The 19,464-nt window shown below is 41.4% G+C and overlaps 2 protein-coding genes across 6 annotated transcripts in view; one reads left to right on the forward strand and one right to left on the reverse strand.

Annotated features, from left to right (window-relative positions):
• Window positions 1-7,352: 7,352 nt before the first annotated feature.
• Window positions 7,353-12,916, forward strand: esd (esterase D/formylglutathione hydrolase). 3 transcript variants are annotated; one of them, XM_067515167.1, is made up of 9 exons: window positions 7,368-7,467; window positions 7,937-8,011; window positions 8,107-8,195; window positions 8,866-8,964; window positions 9,851-9,975; window positions 10,063-10,182; window positions 10,960-11,058; window positions 11,197-11,364; window positions 12,308-12,916. In XM_067515167.1, exons 2-9 carry the CDS (start codon window positions 7,944-7,946, stop codon window positions 12,386-12,388), a joined length of 849 nt encoding a protein of 282 aa, XP_067371268.1. In that variant the 5' UTR covers window positions 7,368-7,467; window positions 7,937-7,943; the 3' UTR covers window positions 12,389-12,916. The 3 variants fall into 3 exon arrangements, with proteins under 3 accessions (XP_067371270.1, XP_067371268.1, XP_067371269.1); XM_067515168.1 differs by having other exon boundaries at window positions 7,389-7,464; XM_067515169.1 differs by lacking the exons at window positions 7,937-8,011; window positions 8,107-8,195 and having other exon boundaries at window positions 7,353-7,467.
• Window positions 12,917-15,036: 2,120 nt separating this feature from the next.
• The window catches only part of lrch1 (leucine-rich repeats and calponin homology (CH) domain containing 1), a 65,522-nt gene continuing 61,094 nt past the window's right edge, over window positions 15,037-19,464 (reverse strand). For all 3 annotated transcript variants that reach the window (XR_010915135.1, XM_067515166.1, XM_067515163.1), the window contains one exon: window positions 15,037-19,460. Coding sequence is in view for 2 of the 3 variants with exons in the window: in XM_067515166.1 (XP_067371267.1) it covers window positions 19,356-19,460 (105 nt within the window). In the remaining variant the exon portion in view is untranslated. The remainder of the gene's footprint in view (window positions 19,461-19,464) is intronic.

Raw genomic sequence — 19,464 nt, forward strand, 5'->3', positions numbered from 1 at the left:
TCCAAAATTAAAGATTTAAAAGAGTTCTCTTCAGTGCAGAACTCAGCAGGGGTCCAGCACACATATTTTTATTGTCTGAGCAGCCTGTGTGAGCATGTGGTCTACTTGGTTCAGCTCCATCTCTGAGCTCTGCTGAGACAAAGCTCCAAACATAGAATATCTTCGTCTTTTCTTTTTCCACATGCTGAGATACTGTATGCAGGAGCCATTATTCTAAGCAATAAACGTTGGAAACGTAGCCTGCAGCGAGATGTGAAGCTGGGAGTTAGAATACAAATCAATTCGGACACAAAAGACTGTTTGTTTGTTGTTGCTGAAGGGAATTTGCTCGCAGCTGGAAATTCCAGATCCACAATTTATTTACCGAACAATGTGAATCTAAAAATGAGGTGATGTTAATTCAGTAGCTCCGAATCAGCGAGGTGACTTCCCTTTTTATGCTTTAGCTTACAATGCTGATACAACCACACTAGAAATGGTGGATAAAAATGTTAAATCTCAATGATTTGAGACTTTCCTTGGGTTTGACATTTGTCCTATCCAGTCAAATTTCAGTATCTACACGATGGGTCTGCATTTGTGGTTCCCAGAGGATGGATTTTACTGTCTTAGGTGATCCTCATGTGCTTTAGTAAAACTAAAAACTAACTAACGAATAAACTCAGCCCAAATGCCGTCTTTGCACACTTGAAATCCAGTGTCTTGCCTGTTTAGAACAAAAATTGTGTTACGCTTGCTGCCCCATTGCTGCCATTGTAAGAGATGACTGACACATTTTGATGCTTGTAATTACTTTAGATGCCTGCTGATGTAGGATGATGCCTTTCAGCTTTTAGCTGTAGTAGGTCATGTGGGAAGGTAGGGACAAACAGCCTTTGTCCTGTATTTTGTCCTTCTTGCTTGCTGTGACTACACCGACAGACACATTTCCTATCCAAAAACCTTTTGAAGATGTCAAAGCAGAGCATAGGTAGTTAGACTTAATAGACTTACCAACGATGTCTTCACATGTCACTGAATGTAGTCAGGGGCTCTGCAGAAACACCAGCAGCAGGAACAGTATCTTTAAAATGCTTACTAAGATTCAGTGTTTTTAACACCAAACAGGTCAAATCTGAACACACAAGTGTAAAAGTCATTAACAATCACAGGAAATCCCTCAACCCCTGTCTCTGATACACTCCCACCAGCAGTGTGGATGAGAATCCCAGCGTAAGAGTTACCGCTCATCACCTGACAGCTCAAAATCCAGCGTCAGTCACATTAATCCTGTTTGTCAGGCTGTTGGCAGAACTGTAATCAACTCCAGTCAGTTTGAGAGGGTCCTCGTCAGCTGCGGAAGCCAAACATGTCGCCGTTGATAAATTATCAATGCCTCAGCTGTGATTAGCCCAGACACTGTGGACAACGTTGGGTCCTACGGGGACTGGTCTCCTGCTGAGAGGCAACTCGACTGAAATGCACATGTACATACAGTTTTCAGTGGAGCTAGATCAGTCTTTTGTCGGCCTGTGGCAGAGGGATTCTCATCATTTCCAACAACTCTTTTACGGCAAGGACTGTGTCCCAACGAAACTGTCCTCCCACCAAGCCTCAGCAGAGATCAAAAGATTCTTTCGTAGTTTTTCAGTGTCCTCTAACGCCATCACAAACAATGTCATCCTTGAAACACTCGTCTCATTCTTGGAGACATTTGCAAACATATCTTCATTTTATTTTAAGGACATGTTGGTTCATGTTTGGCCCTGAGATCTTTGGTGACCTGTCCAGGATGTACCCCCCGCCTCTCGCTCTATGGCAGCTGTATTAGTCTCCAGTCCCCCTGTGACCCTAAACAGGATAAGATAAGGTTACAGATAATTGAACCATTGCAAGACGAGTTCATGTCCTGTTCTAGACCTCGCACTCAATAAAACATTTTGCAGACAACAGAATGATTAAAGAAACAAACAGTTTTCTTAAAATAATGTGGACTCAGCTCAGCCTTTGTGTTTCCCCATTATCCAGTGTGAACTGATTCCAACCATGCTTACCCATAACCTAACCCCCACCCTCACCAAAGCAGCTCTATGGGAAACTTAATCTGACTACCATGCCGGGAATTGAGTGTTTTTGTGACTCTGTCTTCCACCCAGCAGCACTAAACACAAAGAGGATATTGTGTCAAACCCAGATTTTACCTAAATGCTTCTTTGATTGTCACTGGACTGTAAACAGGCTTCCATTCCACCATGTGGTTTGGTTGGAAACCACCATATACCCAGTGAACTGCTCCTACACCACATGTGGTCTGTAATGACCTGCTGAATCCCCCCCACCCCATCTTGGTTCAGACACAAGATTTTTTTCTACAATTGAAAACTGCATCTTACTGCTTGGTGACATGTAAGAGCTGCACTTTGTGAAACCGTGAAGTAGAAAGTCGCATCAAATCAATTCTTATTTAATGTAATGTAAGGAAGTACTAAAGGCTGCTGGATCGAATCCCACCCCAGCAGGTGTGGCTTAACCCACCCACCGAGAGCAACCCTGGTACAGGTCCTGAACCCGTATAAAAATGGGGGGTTGTGGCAGGAAGAGCACCCGGCGTAAAAACACGAACCAAATCAATCAATCAACCCGAAAGCCATTGTAAGGAACAGTATCTTCATACCTCAACAGGCCCCTGCTTCCCGACGTGGTGCCACTATTTCAAAAACGAAACTGCAAACACGATTATGTTTTTCAGAGAAACATAATTACCAAATTATATTTCCTATAAACATGACAATATGTTGATGTGTAACGTAAACAGTGAGTTGCAAATACCTCAATACTGAACATATCATTACCAGACTTGTTTACCAAAACATTCAATTTAGCATTAAAATGTCCTCTCTCAGTTTCTGCCAAAACACGATACTGCAGTACAACTGTAGTGTTATTAAAGCGCTTTGTGCTTGTGTTTAGGCAGATACAGCAGCTAATGTAAGTGGTTTTCTTGACTGAACCTAACCAGACACCGGACTCAGGCGCCAATACTGGGACTGTGGTTGGACAGTCCTGTGCTTTGTACACCCATCACCTTCCCCAACCACCTCCTCACAGCTCCCTTTACATTAATAAAAGGAAAGTTCCTATCATTTAATAATGATTGAGTTTGATACTGTTTGGTCGTTTTGATGGGATGAGGTTGGACAGGGTCGGTGGGTGTTGATGTCCCCTTTCTTTAGTCTGCCTTCAAAGTTTTGTGTTTGTTTTGCTTTGGTTGTCAGTGATCCTGGATCAGACACCATCACCTAGGGCTTGCTCAAGGGAGATTTGTTGGATTTTCTCCACATATGAGTATCGTCTTTTTCATTGAGTCTGATGTGAATTGGCGCTTTATAAACAAAGTTGAATTGAACTGAATTGGTTGATCTGAGCAGCTTTGAGTGTGTGGATGTGATCTCAGTGAATCTACCCTGAACAAATCAATCAGGTACCTCCACCTGTAGTAGTGAACTTTTTAGTCAATAATTTGCATGTTGAGTTTGAAGTTCCTGCTGTTCATGTCAGCTTTTCATACAGAATAGACAGTCAATCAAACGCAGCACAAACTTTCTTCTGCTTATTCAATTATCTCCTCTGGTGTCGCATCATCCTCCTGTTCACTGAAAATTATTCCGAGCTCAGTAACAGTGAAACACCTGAGGGGAGTTAAGGCAATGAGCTGTCTGATAAAAGCATGGAAAGACCCCCAGGATGTTTAATAGATGAGACAGGTGAACATCTATTATCAATTACCCAATTTACCCTGCAGCAGTCAAACCCTGAGCCCCTTGTTTGCCTGTGTCTCCTGCTGCTAAAGCGATGGTGCGTCAGTCGATTAACATGCTAGAACGTGTAATTAGCAGCTCAGACAGGAGCGTCGATCCATTTACCTTTTCGTTCTGCTCTGATTCGCTCTGCGTGCTGCATCAAAGGCTCCAGGACTCTGATAGTGTGGCGTCCTGATCCAGTCAGGCCCCATGTCCTCTGACAGACCTTAACTCACTCCGGTTACGTCTTTCTTTGAGCGTTCACTCATACATACACACATTCCATCGTCCCCCGACTGCAGGTCCAGGTGCCGAAGACACATCCAGGCTCAGATGTCCCACATCTGTAGACAACAGTTTTCCTATTATAGACCCTCTTACCTACATACTGTGGAGTGGAGACTTTTTATTCATGTTTTCTAACACTTCAAATGAAAAACTTGATTATATAATGGCAGAATAAGAAAACATTCAGCTTTTATACATTTTCAGGTTCATAAGTTGGATTTAAATGTTGATTCACAGATAAAACACTGCACTTATTCTTAGTGATTTTGATTCCTCAGCAAAGATTTTGGTTGAAACAGGCCGATGTCACCACAGTGGCTTTAGACAGAATTCTGACATTCTTTTAATGTTTGACAGTATATAATGAAATGTGTCCTCACACAGCTCAGCTAAAGAGGGAACTTTCATCTCACCTCAGAAAGGGATCAACAAACGGCCGCTGCAGCCTCAACATGACCTATCAAGAAAAGTCCATTTATTATTCATACGCCCATCACACACTTGTGTCCACAAACACGCTGCTCAGGGGTCCAAAGACAAGAACTCAACCCTGTGATCTTTGGGTTTTCAAAATCTCTGCACTCCTGCTTAAATGACATTACTGTCTTTAACAATAACGTGACATGGAAACACAGCACACGGTAAAATACTTCTTCTGGTCCTTTTCCTCATTAATGATTATACATACATCTAAAGACGTCCTTAAATGTCCCCATACTTATGCTGTATATGCTATGTTTAAAAAGACAAATCTATGTTTGTCTGGCTACTCAAATTTAAATATATTTTAACTTTAATTTCAAAATATTCCAAATCTAATATCTTTTAACTTTATTCCTTTGATTATGATACATGTGAGCTCTGCATAGTCAGAATACAGTCCCTATATCCATTTAATTATTTTTTAGAATTTATTCTTATATGCTTCTTTCTCCAAAACATTTCACCTTTACCCTATAAATATTCAATTTTATATAAAATACCTGTATTCTAAGATCATTTAAAAAGTAATTTACTGTCAAAATATTTAGTTTATTCTGAAAATGCCTTATTATGTATTGCTGAAATATTCAGACTGCATTGTCTAAATATTCTGACTTGCTTCCCTAAATATTACAAATTCATTTTGTATAAATTCCAATGGCATTTTCTAATTATTCAAATGTATTCAAATATGTTTATTATTTTTAAAATAGTCCAACTTTATTCCCAAAACATTTTGAGTTCATTCTAAAAATATCTGAAAGTATAATAATGCATTTCAGAAATATACTCTAAATATCCTTTGATTTTCAAAACAGTCCCATTTCATTTCTTACATATTTCAAATGTATTTTGAATTTATTGTCAAACTAGTTTGACTTTGTTCTTGTAATAATCTGAGTTGATTCTCAAAATACAACCACCTTTTTTGTAATATGGCTTTTTTGTTTTAAACAAAAAACTGATTTCATTAAAAATTAACTGCAATGAAAATGCTGCTAAACAAACACCCCGTTCTGGTGTCAAACCTTCTGTCCCACAGGTCAGAGGTCGCGGACACAGTCCTGGAGCTCGTGGGCACCACACAACCAGTTTCGAAGTGAATCCTTCCAGAGCACACGGCTGCAGGCACAACTCTAATCGTGTTGAAAGCAGCAAATCGGCTTCTTTCAGAGGGGGCTGCTGTGGGGGCGGCGGATGATTTGAAACGGCCTAATTTAGGAAGCAGCCACAGAGACTGACAGGACATTGAAGTCGTGGTGGACTGTGTGTGTCTTAATAAATAATTTACAGCCCAGACTCTGCTGATGATATGAGGAGCAAATCAGAGGAGATGGAGACAGACATAAATAGTGGAGCGCAGGGAAACAGAAGAACACGCAGACAGATACGAGCAGATACACAAAGACCAGCATCACTGGGGAAAAATGAGGCTTTGTGCTGAATGTAAACAACCACAGGAGGACAGTAATTACATTCTGCAGTGTTTTACTTTCACAGAGTGGCCCATTTTCTTTAAAGTGGTTACCACTGGTTACAGATGCATGTTTGAAGACGGTGGCTAAATGACTGGGTGGACATCACACTCACAAAGCTGTCAACGAGGTTTTCGTCAGCTCAGTGAAAGACTTTAATGTGTGGACAAAAGCACTTGTCCCTGTGTGATAAACAAACTCTGGCCTCACTCAACCTTCTCCAGACTAAACCTACAGCACAGCAGCTCGTAAGTTTGAAACAGCTCCACAACATGTCAACTTCTGAAAAATGTGTCGGTATTTAGGTACTGAAATCTGAATATTTACATAACAAAAACATGGAGAATAAACTTGAATATTTGTAGCAGAATAAATTGGACTCAATAAAGCCCCAAATTGCCATGATGAGTGTATGTAAACCTCCAACAGTAGATCTGAAATCATGGGCTTAGTGTTTTTCTGATCGTTCCACAGGTTGTATGTGTGAGCACGGATTCGTTGCATTTTCAAGAAATGCCTGAATTGTTTTTTCTGTGTCCTTCGTTTTCATTTAGCTGCTTTATGTTTCTGATAGAGGGACAACAGGTGAAAATTCGTCACAGATGCAGTCGTGTTAACAATGTGCCTTCCCCCTCCGTCCTTCTAAAAAATAAAATCAGAATGAAGATGAGGGACACATCTTTGAAGGAGCCTGCTCACGGTAAATCTGGTACAATCAGAGCTGGAAATAGCTGGAAATACCAGCTTCCGTCTATGTTCTAGTAACAGTAGCTGCACCTTGTTAAAACAGCAGCTCTCCCCTTTCAAAATATAATCAGCTCATGTCTCAGCCTTTCCGATATTAAAATGTACATATTAATATATATCAAAAACTGTATTTAATGACAGTCTCACAGTACTTTAATTTTAATACGCTCTATTTTGAAGTGAGCTATATGTTTTTCCTGCACTGCATTTATCTGACAGCTAGATTTTGCAATAATAAACATTTAATAACATTATAAAAGACAGTACACAACCTTCCATTGAGCCTTTTCTTGCAGACGCTCATATTGTTGGATGTCTAGAGCTTTTGTAGTTCCACTAAATAGACTTTCCATTTGATTATAATATTTATAAACAGTTTAATATTAATATTTTTCTTTAGGATGATTCCTACTAGTTTTAATCAACAGTCTGTAAATATTTGGTATAACTCGATATTTAATGTAATGTAAACATTTGAAACATGATTTTGACCCCAAATGGAAAAAAAGGAAATGTAAAAATAAACACTGGCGCCATCTAGCGTAAGAACGCGCACGTTACGCCACGGACGTACGTTACGTTGCGGGAAGCTCGCATGACGTCAGCCCGTCTGCCCCTGACGTCGTTGAAAGCTGCGGATCCCGTGTCGGCGAGGTCAGCAACCCATAGACTGAATACCAGTTCCCCACAAGGTGGTGAGTTTAACTAAACCTTCCGCGGGAGATGATGCTTCTGTTTAACTTGTTTGTGCATTAACGTTGAGCGCACGCTCGTAGACAGCAGCCAACGACACATGCACGAGCTAACTCGACTTGCTAATCCATGCACGCCCCCTGATGGCGTGCACGCCGAACTCTATTCGAAATCCGACCGTTTGACTCTCTTGTCCGTATGAAGGAAGAAGACGCTGAATGAAGATGTAAAACCGAACGCTTCTGTTTTTAAAGCCGCTTCGTGTTAATTCGGCACATGAGTGATGCACGTTGTAGGACGTTACTTCGAGGCTTAAGCGCTTTTTCTGCGAGCTTTACGGTTCAGTTACCCGAATGGACTTTTGACAGTGTCTTCCGGCAGGAAGTGTCCCATCTGTTTACAGGGACACCGGGGACAGTGGTGCAGTGTGGAGCACGGTACTAAATGCTGCTGTTGGTTCACTTTCTACAGATCACACATGGCTCTCACACAAGTGTCCTCCAACAAGTGTTCCGGTGGCTTCCAGAAGGTTTTCGAACATGACAGGTGGGACGCATGAGTGTGCTGAAAGTCCAAAGCTTTCCGATGTCTCCGCACGTCTCCAGGACATAGTCATTTCTGTCTGTCTGTGTTCTCCGCAGCACCGAGCTGAAATGTAAGATGAAGTTTGCCGTGTACCTGCCTCCCAAAGCTGAGACGGACAAATGTCCCGTCCTGTACTGGCTTTCAGGTGAGTTTCCACCCTCAGAGCTCCACAAGCTGCGGACCAAAGAGTGAAGGAGTTTCAGAAAGAAAAAGACAAAAGTTAAGTGTCCTGCTGCTCGGACTTTTAAACCACAAGTTCGGTTTTCTGTACAGCTCAGCTCCAAACCCACTGGTTCCTGTTGACTACTGACAAGTTTATATTCCATTATAATGTAGTTGTTAAAAGAACTGCTAACAGTTTAAACTCTTTGCAAGGGAATAAATAAGACCGTTTTTAAAAAAGGCTCAGTGAAACAGCTGATCACTGTGGTTTCGATTGGTGCATCTGTTGCAGCTGAATAATCCACATTGCAGCATGAATGTGGGACTGAGTTCAAATACACAAATGTGTGTGATGATGATGAAGGAACGTGATGCCCGGTGCAAAATGCTTTTAAACGTTTCTCAATACATCTGGAGCTCTGAGAGGAATATGAAACATCTGCGTTTGGTGCACACAATGTTGTTGGTTCGGGAGCTTTCGTGAGATTTACTCACAGTTCACACAAAAATCGCAAAAGTCTTGTGCTTTACAAAGGTTTATGGGATCGTAAGATGTTACGTTTTTCACGAGTTTTGACTCCACCAGCGACTCACGATCAGCAGCTCCTCTGTTGCATGTTGTAGTTATCAGTTGTCGCTCCTTGTCTCTGCAGGTCTGACGTGTACCGAGCAGAACTTTATCACCAAAGCCGGCAGTCAACTCGCTGCTGCAGAGCAGGGCATCATCATCGTGGCTCCAGACACCAGCCCCCGTATGAACACACACGCACACACACACACACACACTCACAAAACTCCTCCATGACAGCTTCACCTTCTTATGTAGATGAACACAATGGATTTTGCAGGCTGGATTCTGTTTCACCCTCCAGATTTACTGTGTCATCATGTCTATAACCAAACAATAGACAAAGTGAAAGTCTGAGCATTTGTAGTTGTGTCGATCCTGCTTGTAACCCTGAAAAGCTCAAACTCAGACACTGTAGTGACTCTTTAAAGTACTTGATAAAACACATGACACATAGAAGAAGACCAGCAATTATTCATTAGTCCCTGAGGATCAAATTCTGACCCTTCTGAACTCAAAACATAATGTGTTTTGTCTTAACCTGCTGGTGTTGCTCCTCATCAGTGCTACAGAGCTGAGAGATGAACCTTTAAAGACCTTTATCTTGCAGTAGATGAGCACAACACCCACATCCTCTGTAACTTTAAACAACCAAACTATCATAGACAAAAACTAGACTATAACGTGTTTAGTTAATTTGACTAACAAAAATAGTCACCAGACTAAACCTAAAACTGAATCCAAATCAGGTGCCACAATTAGCACTGGTGCTGGACAGCACCAAGAGGACTCCTCAGTCTAGTTGATCCTCCCATTTGAGTTTCAGAAGTCTCATTTTTTCCCAGTTACTCTTTCATTCATACTGTATCAATAATTAAAACTGATAAACTGAATATTTTTGAACCAGGACCTTCAGGTTTTAGATCATTGGCATTGCATTGGAGTTTGATGCAGTAAGACACAGCTGCAATGCGTTGGATACAAATTGAATGAACATTAACTATAGGAAAGTACCAAGGTGTCAGGCTAGACTGTGTTGACCTGGGACCATCTCCCCTTTCCTGCACCAGGTGGCTGTGACATCGAGGGCGAGGATGAGAGCTGGGATTTTGGCACAGGAGCTGGTTTCTACGTGGACGCCACCCAGGACCCCTGGAAGACAAACTACCGCATGTACTCGTATGTCACTGAGGAGGTGCGTGGAATTCCTGCCACCTGTTTACCCTAAACAATCCAAACCTTTGAGCAAACCTGTGTTCTTAATGACCTCTGTGTCTCTCAGCTCCCCAAACTGATCAACACGAACTTCCCCACCGACCCAGACAGGATGTCCATCAGCGGTCACTCCATGGGCGGCCACGGGGCACTGATCTGTGCCCTGAAGAACCCTGGCAAATACAAGGTACATGTGTGTAATACCTCAGAAGATCAGAGAGCACAGCATCGTGTTTATGACTTCCTTCATCACTCCGTTGAATTCTAACATCCCTCCACTGATAATCAGCTTAAAGACGTTTGATCTGCGAGTTTACAGGACACATCTGCTTCTTAGATGATAGACTTAACAATATTCATGTATAAAGAAGAAAAAGCAAGTGGCCTTCATGTTTGGGATCATTTCTACTTGTGTGACGGGGGTGGTGGGGTTTTCTGCGTCACCATGTTGCGTTTAGTTCACCACCGTCGTCAGTGAAAGAACTGCAAGGCAGCAAAGAGAGAGAACGTCAGAGGAGACGGTTCATTTGACATGACATTAAAAGACATAATTGAGGATAAAAACTAAACTGATGCCAAGTTTTCTTTCACATGGTTTATCAGTAACAGCATGTTCTTACTTCTCAAAGCCACTAGATGCTGCTTCAGGACAACCTGAGATAGGGACTCTTGAGACAGAGTTGTGGGAATTTGCACAGTCACTTGTGGTGATGGAGACCTGCATGAGGAGGACATTAGAGCTTCAGTTGGATTATTTTATTTTGTAGCTTGCATTTTAATTTAAATATTGCTGAGAACAAAAGGTCAAAACTTACTTTTATCCATAGAAAATGGGGCATTTTGTCAGATTGTAGCTGACTGGAGTCAGCCCAGACGCATGGTCCACCTGTAAAGTGTCAAACCAGCTGCTGACATCACAAACACAACAGCTTCATGTTGAAATCTGCTTGTGCGTCTCCTGCAGGCCGTGTCTGCATTTGCGCCCATCTGTAACCCCATGCAGTGCCCCTGGGGACAGAAGGCCTTTTCTGGATACCTGGGCTCTGACAGGTCCACATGGGAGGTAAGAACTATGTGGTCCTGATGGTGGTGATGACTGGAATAACCGTGTCCTCCTCCTCCATATACTAGTCACTAATGTTGGACATTAATTGAGATTCTTCTTATCGAAGGTCATGCGGCTTTTCCTCTCCTCTTTCAGGCGTATGACGCCACCGTCCTGGCTGCCTCGTACTCTGGCCCTCAGCTGGACATCCTCATTGATCAGGGACGCGATGACCAGTTTCTGTCGGCCAGCCAGCTGCTGCCAGACAACCTGATCGCCGTCTGCTCCGAGAAGAAAATCCCTGTTGTTTTCAGGCTGCAGCCGGTTAGTTCCTTTGGACTTTCCAAAGTAAAAGCCCGGTTTCTTCACAGTAAGATGGGGGGAGTCTGGGCACCTATCATCATATTTTTAGCTAAAAACGTCTGGTCAAACTGGACAGTTTTAAGTGTCCTAAACTGTTCTGATGTTAGAAGTTATGATGGGAGTCAGTACCCACAGTGCTTGTTCTGCCTGTTCATGTTTGTATCTAAAATAAATAAGTTAGAAATAAGTTGTAACCAAGGCGCCCTGGTGGCTCAGCAGTAGAGCATTGGGTTGGGACGCAGAATGCAGTGGGTTTGAATCCAACCCCACCAGGTTCGGGCTCGCTCAGCCACCAAGGACAGCTCTGGTGCTTGTCCCCGTCCCAGGCATCTAAGGCCAAATCAAATCTAAGGCCAAATTAACGTGCGGAACACGTTCTGCTGTGGCGCCTGCTGAAGGGTCCAAAGCCCAAACCTGTTAATATTTGAACCTGAGTTAATCAAAGCAAGTTGCATCTTCTAAAACCTTAAAAAACCCTAAAATTTTTAACTACAGTCTTGATCTGCTGTTCATTGATCAGAACACGAGGCTCCAACAGTTACTAAGGTTTTCAGTATAAATTCCCTCTTTGGTTTTAAGTTGGGGAATAGTACTGAATAGTACTGAATAGTAGTACTTACTGATATATTAGTATTCAGTAAAATTGAAACGAAACCAAGGTTTGACAAATTCCAGCTGAGCTCAATGTAACATTATATAAATGAGCACAGAACCTGCAAAATATTCTGATCAAAAGTAAAAATCTCAACATGTGTTCACACAGAGCCTTTGTACTAAGGTTCAAGCTTCTAAAGTGTCGGGATGCTTTTATTTGAGATTCAGGTTTCACTTTTTATAAGAGCTGTGCTGCTGTTTGTCGCATTTTTACAGACCAAACCATTCATCTTTGGGTTTGCTCTTGCAGGGCTACGACCACAGCTACTTCTTCATCTACTCCTTCATCAACGACCACATCAAGCACCACGCCAAGTACTTGAACGCCTGAACCCGTCCATCCGGCTGCAATCAAGCTTTTCTGACCTGCTGCAGGAGTCAGTTGTTATAAAGTGACATTTCAACCCAGTTTGAGGCCTTTGTGTCTTCAGTCCAAACAGCACTTCCAGGATAATTTGGGTCATTTTAAAGTTCAGCCTGTTTTTAACTATGACCTGACAGACACTGAAACACACACTGCATTTTCTGTATTCACTGTAAACATTTGTCAGTCAGGAGCCTGGATTGGCTGTTTCTTCAGTGTGTGTGTGTCACATCTTCACACAAGAGCTCTTTTGTTTGTGGTGCAGATGAAATGACCAGTCCAGGCTCCTGGAAATGCACTTGATCTTTATGGTCATAGATAAAAACAGGATTAATTTAGAAAATTCAAAAGAGTCAAAATGTCCAGACCCACAGCAAAGCTACAGGATTTGTTGCTTTGACTCGAGAACCATTTTATGGATTTGCTAGATTATTCTGTTGGTGTGGGAAGCAGTTTAAAAACAGCAGTACTTTCAGAATAAAAGCTCCAGTTTGATTTTGGTGTTTTGTTCTTTTTGTTTTTACTGAGGAAGACAAACTTCAAAAGCAGGTTCTGAAAAAAGGTTTAGTTCAAAATTATATTTAAAGCCAACATTAACCATCTGACCATTTTCAAATCTCTCCAGAGATGTTCAGTCAGGTTCAAGTCTGGGCTCTGGCTGGGCCACTCAAGGACACTCACAGAGTTGTTCTGTAGCCACACCTGTTTAGGGTGCATGCTTAGGGTCGTTGTCCTGTTGAAAGGTCCAGAGTGCTCTGGAGGTTTTTATCAAGGACGTCTCTGTACATTGCTGCATTCATCTTTCCCTCCATCGTGACTAGTCTCCCAGTTCCTGCTGCCTAAAAACATCCCCACAGCCTGATGCTGCCACCACCAGGCTTCACTGTAGGGATGGTATTAACCAGGTTGTTTCTCATGGTCTGAGAGTCCTTCATGCAGGCTGTCATGTTCCTTTTACTGAGGAGTGGTTTCCATCTGGCCACTCTACCATACAGGCCTGATTGCTGGAGTGCTGCAGAGGTGGTTGTTCTTCTGGAAGGTTCTCTCTCCACAGAGAAATGCTGGAGCTCTTTCAGAGTGACCATCAGGTTTTTGGTCACCTCCCCCACTCTCTCGATTGCTCAGTTTGGCCAGTCGGTTCTAGGAAGAGTCCTGGTGGTTCCCAACTTCTTCCATTTACAGATGATGGAGGCCACTGTGATTATTGGGACCTTCAGTGCTGTAGAAAGTTTTCTGTACCCTCGTCAAGTTATGTGCCTTGATACAATCCTGTCCCTGAGGTCTACAGACAATTCCTTGGACTTTATGTCTTGGTTTATGCTTTGACATGCACTGCTAATTGTGGGACCTTTATATAGACAGGTGTGTAGTTTTTCAAATCATGTCCAGTCGACTGAATGTTCTTCGACTGAAACTTCTTTCACATTGTCATTATGGCAGATTGTTTGTAGAAGTTTGAGGAAAATATTGAATCCATTTTGGAATAAGGCTGTAACATGACAAAATGTGGAAAAAGTGTGAATACTTTCTGGATGCACTGTAGTTGTAAGCAACTACAAGTACATTGTTTATTAATACACAGTTTGTGTTGGCAGTTATTACTTCTTCGGAGCAAGTGAGCTAAAACCTCCCATGAATCTGTAAAGTGTCTCCTCAGTAGATCAGTAGGTGGGTTTCCCCTTAACCTTTGTCCCACCCCCCACAACCTTTACGCAAGCAAAGGTCCAGGTGTAAGTAAAACGGAAAAGAAGATGAAACCACTGAGATCTCTTCCAGTTTGTGTCTTTGGCTTAATGCTCCAACTACGCTCAGTGTCCACTTTATTAGGTTAACTAATACAATACAATGTAAAGTACAAAATACAAGTTTCTGCCTGTTTTACAGCTCTGCTTATTTTCTAAGGGCCACAAAGCAGCTTAGCGCTGTAACACTGACTTCACTAATATAATGTGTAATATATGTAATTAACGTTTCAGAAAAACACTGATATATTTGCATCACTAGGTCCTGTCAGCAGTGGTAGGTTGAGGGAGGAAATGTAATATGATATTTAGGGAGATTAAATACACTATTGAATAAAGTTATTATATAAAGATGTAGCCATTGTCATTTTGTCGTTGCAGTAAATGAGATATTTATTTAAAGTAACGTACTTTCATGTGATTGAGCTTACCTCATGCTTACCTGTGCAGGTGGTAGGTTCTACTTAGGTGGGAGCATGAAATGCTCAGTAGTTGAGTGGGGGGGCTTTTCAGTTTGCTGTGTGGGTGTTTTTTTTTTTTTTGCTCTTGTTGGAATTGGGTTTTGCCTCTGTTTAGTATTTGGTTGCTAAACAACACCTTTTTTTGCACTGATCTGCTTCTTCCACATCCCGTTTTGTGTTTTCCATCACCTCCCATGTAAAATGGGGGACGACCCGACACAGAGTAAACAGGTAAAGAATCCACAGTTAAAGAGCAAATGAGAAGAATCAAAGTGCAGTCGGATTTTTTTTTTTTTAAATTATTGTGTCCCAATTTTTATTTCAATATTGTATCAGGTCAGTTATTTTGGTTGAACATCCTCAGATTTGTGCATTTTTCACTCTGTCGGTGCAGTGATGGAAACCAAAGGTGTTTGACAGATGAGGTCTTTACTGATGTAGCAATGAGAAATACACCCCAGTATGTACAGTATACACAGCAGTTAAGGCGACATTAAAACAAATTACACAAAGAGTTACAAAAGGGTATGTTACATCAAAATCCCAACAACAAAAATACATTTCCTCCCAGTCAGAAAAGTACAAAAAGTGAGTACAGGCTGTTTCTTAACAATATATACTGTGTATGTACAAAAAGAATTACAACACTGCTTAACAATCAGCAGGCTTGGAAATGCACATTTACACAATTTACACCAGCGTCACATTTGTCAAACTCTTCTTTGAGAACAAAGATGAATGAAGAGTTTCTCAGTTGATAGAACAGAGATGGGATTAAAGTGCAGATTCTGTCCGGGAAGCAGCAACTGTGGTTTTATTGCTTTTCTCAGAAACACTGACCATGTGACGTGCAAACAACTGTGGATATGAGTCAGATCTATGAAGCATGTTGCTGATGCAGAATATGAACTTTGTCTAACTCCACACAGTAGGTGTCATATTTATCCTGTTAGTTTCGCTGTATGATCACGAACAGGAGCAAAATAATCACAGATATTAATAAGGTTTGTGTTCTCTGCTGTTGCCCGTAGTGTCCAAACAGATGATTATAAACTGGTTATAAAGGCTTCAGGCTGCTGATGGGAGTGTTTTAAGGTGGAACATACAGTACATAACTTGACACACATCACTGCTTTATCTTAACACACCAACAGGAAATTTGTGCGATAAATAATATGTACACGAGCTATAGTACATTTAAATAAAATCCTTTATCGCAAGAGACAATGGGGCTGTGTGGGTTGTTTTTGTGTGTCAAATCTGTCCAGTGGAAGCATTATTTCATTTTAATTTAACTGCAAAATAAAAGTGGCTCAGTCTTTGGACATCAGACAAAATAAAAATGCTCTGCTGGTCCAAGGGTGCTACACATTAGTAAAAGCACAACATGAACATGGACCTGTGAGGATTTGGGTTTTAAAGGGGCAGAAAGTAAACGTGACAAAAGCTAAATCGCTGACTCTGCTCATGTGGGTCAGACTGTAGAACTTATTTACATTGAACAAATCCGTTAAAAGGGGCAGATCATGTTTTTTTCAGGTCTGTCCTAAAGCCATATCCATGTGTTCTCAGCTGCTTTCCACAGTTACATTTGCTCTGGGATATAAGATGGTGTTATCTGTAAAGGTTCTCTGTCCTCCAGCTGTGGTTATGTGGAAGTTAACTCATATCAACTGGACTTGATGATTCAGCTTCCAGATCACGTAGCATTTGTTTTTCTAAAAATGAATTCTTCTCTAATACGGAGGCCGACTTCTATGGGAGGACAAATCACGCTAAAAATGAGTTTGCATTACGTCACGTATCTATGCCATCACTTTGAAAATTAGGGTGAAAGGTCACAGATGGATTCGATGTTCAGCTCCTGTTAGCAGGTATGGAGAGGACACTGTGGACTTTCCTCTGTTGGTAAATGAAGCATCTTCAGCGTTTCCTATAGAATATGATCGTACCCGCAGTGGCGGCCGAGCAGGCAGTGAATCTGTAAATTGCACAAATATTGACTGTATGTCTTTGTATTTCTATATTAACAGGCCTTTGAACACATTACAGTCCAACAGCTACCTGCTTCACATAAACTACTGCTCTACTTAATCGATCTCATCATACATATACTTAGGTGGAAACACTGAACTTTGCACATACAAATCATTTCTGCTTTTTATGTGCATTTCTTTTAGCCATTTTATCATCTTGGGGGGCCCGGTGGGCTCAGTGGTAGAGCATTGGGTTGGGATGCAGAAGGCCACAGGCTCGAATTCCACCCCAACAGGCCCCGCCCAGCCACCAAGGACCACCTTGCTGCCGGCCCCAAGCACTGATTAAAACAAATTAGAGGGCTGCGACAGGAAGGACAACCAGCGTAACAACACGTCCCCCTGAAGGGACCAGCCTCCGGTTTCATCTGATATAGTAAAATAACAACTGTTGGGTATATTAGCTACTTCCATGCTGCATTTCGCAGTAAAAGCACACAGGTCAGATTTCTTTATCTTTGACGTGCTGTATTTTCTGAGTTTAAATGATAACTGCCGTGTAAGTGGCCTTACATTCAGGACGTCTTATATTTGGGACAGTATTGTCCAGCACCCTGAACTATATACAAGCACTGATGAAATCTGAAATAAATACCTGAAACTTTAACCACATAATTCAAAAAACATAAAATTACAAATCTTGTACTGGAGGACAGAAGCAAATATGTTGGAGGACAGTAAACCACATCAACAGTTTAAATCCTATATTACACAATGTGGAATCATATGGAAGCACTTTGTGTTCTGAAGCCGTTAAATCACTGACTCTGCAGCTTAAAGAATAAAATCTAAGGAGTAAATAAGACTGAGAGAAGCTGCTGTCGTTGTACAGATGAAGATTATTGGTGTTGCTGAAAGTCAACGATTCCTTACTGCCCCTCTAAAGTCTGGTTCCTGTCAGGTCTGCACTGCCACATCGTCACGCACACACACACAAACTAAAGCGGCGGATAAATCACTTCAACACACGATTTTTACTTTGAATTTATCGTTTTTGAGTTTTGCAAACTCGGGTTGTGAGGTTTTTTGGAATCCGGTTGCATGAGATCCCTCCTCATCCTCACATACACAAATCTGGTATTTATCAAGTTCCTCCCTGATTTAGACTTTTGCTGCTTTGTTCCTTTGGATAAAACCCATCTGGCAAATGACTAAATATAAATGTATTTTTTCTTACTTTACTACACTAAGCTTGAAGCTTTAGCAACTTTTCATGTGTGAGAATCTGATAAAAAAACAAACTTTAACTTATCAGCTGTTGCACTTTCACCAAACACTGACCTAAACATTTAGGTTGTGTTTCGATCTTCCAGGACTAAACATTATGTACAAACAGAGAAAAAGAAAATAATTAAAGCTCAAACTTGAGCAGCTGCGATGATTATCGGTGCATTAACCATCTGTTTGCAGTGCTGTTGACTTTTAATAAAGTAAATGTTTTATTCTGTACTTCAACTTTTGTTTATGAAGTACTTCTAGATCAGCATCTTGTACTTGGTTCCAGCACTGAAGTGCTCACAGACAAGAGAAGCTGATAAAATGGACGTCACACAGGAATAAAAAGTGCTTATGTTTAACACCAGTTATTAAAGTTTTGGCACTCGAGCAAACTGCATGTCATAAAAACACCAAAGTCAACAGAACCGCTGCAGAAGTTTCACCGACAAAGCCAAATAAAAAAAGGCCTCCGGGTCCATTTTCCCTCCATCTGTGAACACAAAGACTAAAAAGACCCCAAACTACATCAAACTAGACTCCTGGACTCGTGTCAGAGGCCTGAAAAACAGATTAGTGTCCCCACAGTGGCAGGTAAACTCAGACTCACCCTGCTTCAGGGACATGCAAACAGCTCCACAGATAATCAAAAGTCCAACTTTTAGAAAACATACATAATTATACCTAAAATATATATTAGAGAAAAATATTTTTGGGATATTTCTTTCTGAATGTTTACAACAACTTAACTCAGCTTCTCTTTATATTATATCTTTGCGTTTAAATACAAGTTGCGGTTAAATGTGGTCTCCCTCTGCGCTACCAACCTCGAAATCTAGTTGATACTGAAATCCCAGTCTTTTAAAATGCTCCTGCCTCAAATTTAAAACAAGCCAATGAAAATCAGAGATTTCGAGAATAAAGTCGCATTTTTCTTTTCTACAAGAGATGTAATTTTATGTTACGTCAGTGAAGTTTTAATCTTACAAATAAAGTCGTATTTTACAATTATTGTTCTTTACGACTTAAAAAATTACGAATGACTTGAATGACTTTTTCTAAAATTCAGAATATCTACAACATTCTATTTTATTATCTTTAAATCTTATTTATGACTTTATTCTTGAAATTTTCCCGTCTTCACTGGCCTCTACAACACATCAAACATAACAGTGGAGGTGTGTTTATGCCCTTCAGCTCTAAGAGGTGCGTGTTAAAGGGGGCTGTATTTCCCCCCTACCCCCCAGAAACTGGTACAAAAAACACATAGTTTAAGGTCAAAGTCCATTGAATGAATCAGTAAAAAAAAGAAAAATCAACGTGTGACCAGATAACCTCCCTTGGCATCACTTTGCGTCTTTAAATGTAATAAACCCGGATGCACAGCAACCCCAGAGATGTGTTACACCATCGGGCAAAGTCGTGTCGATCCAGGTGTGTGTGTGTTGTCGGTCGGCGACGCTCCGTCCGTCTCTGCTTCTCATGTTTGTTTGGACGAGGCCTCGTCCACCAGAGCCTGCACCGTGACGGACACCTTCACCAGGCCTTTCTCCTCCAGGATGTGGTGAGGAAGACACAGCTTGTCCTGG

This window comes from Channa argus, chromosome 9 (assembly GCF_033026475.1).
Source record: "Channa argus isolate prfri chromosome 9, Channa argus male v1.0, whole genome shotgun sequence".
Lineage (NCBI taxonomy): Eukaryota > Metazoa > Chordata > Actinopteri > Anabantiformes > Channidae > Channa > Channa argus.

Coding starts and splice junctions, on each gene's coding strand:
- esd (XM_067515167.1), top strand. CDS start 7,944: ATGGCTCTCACACAAGTGTCCTCCAACAAGTGTTCCGGTGGCTTCCAG. Junction 8,196..8,865: donor CGTCCTGTACTGGCTTTCAG/GTGAGTTTCCAC, acceptor TTGTCTCTGCAG/GTCTGACGTGTACCGAGCAG. Junction 11,365..12,307: donor TTGTTTTCAGGCTGCAGCCG/GTTAGTTCCTTT, acceptor TTGCTCTTGCAG/GGCTACGACCACAGCTACTT.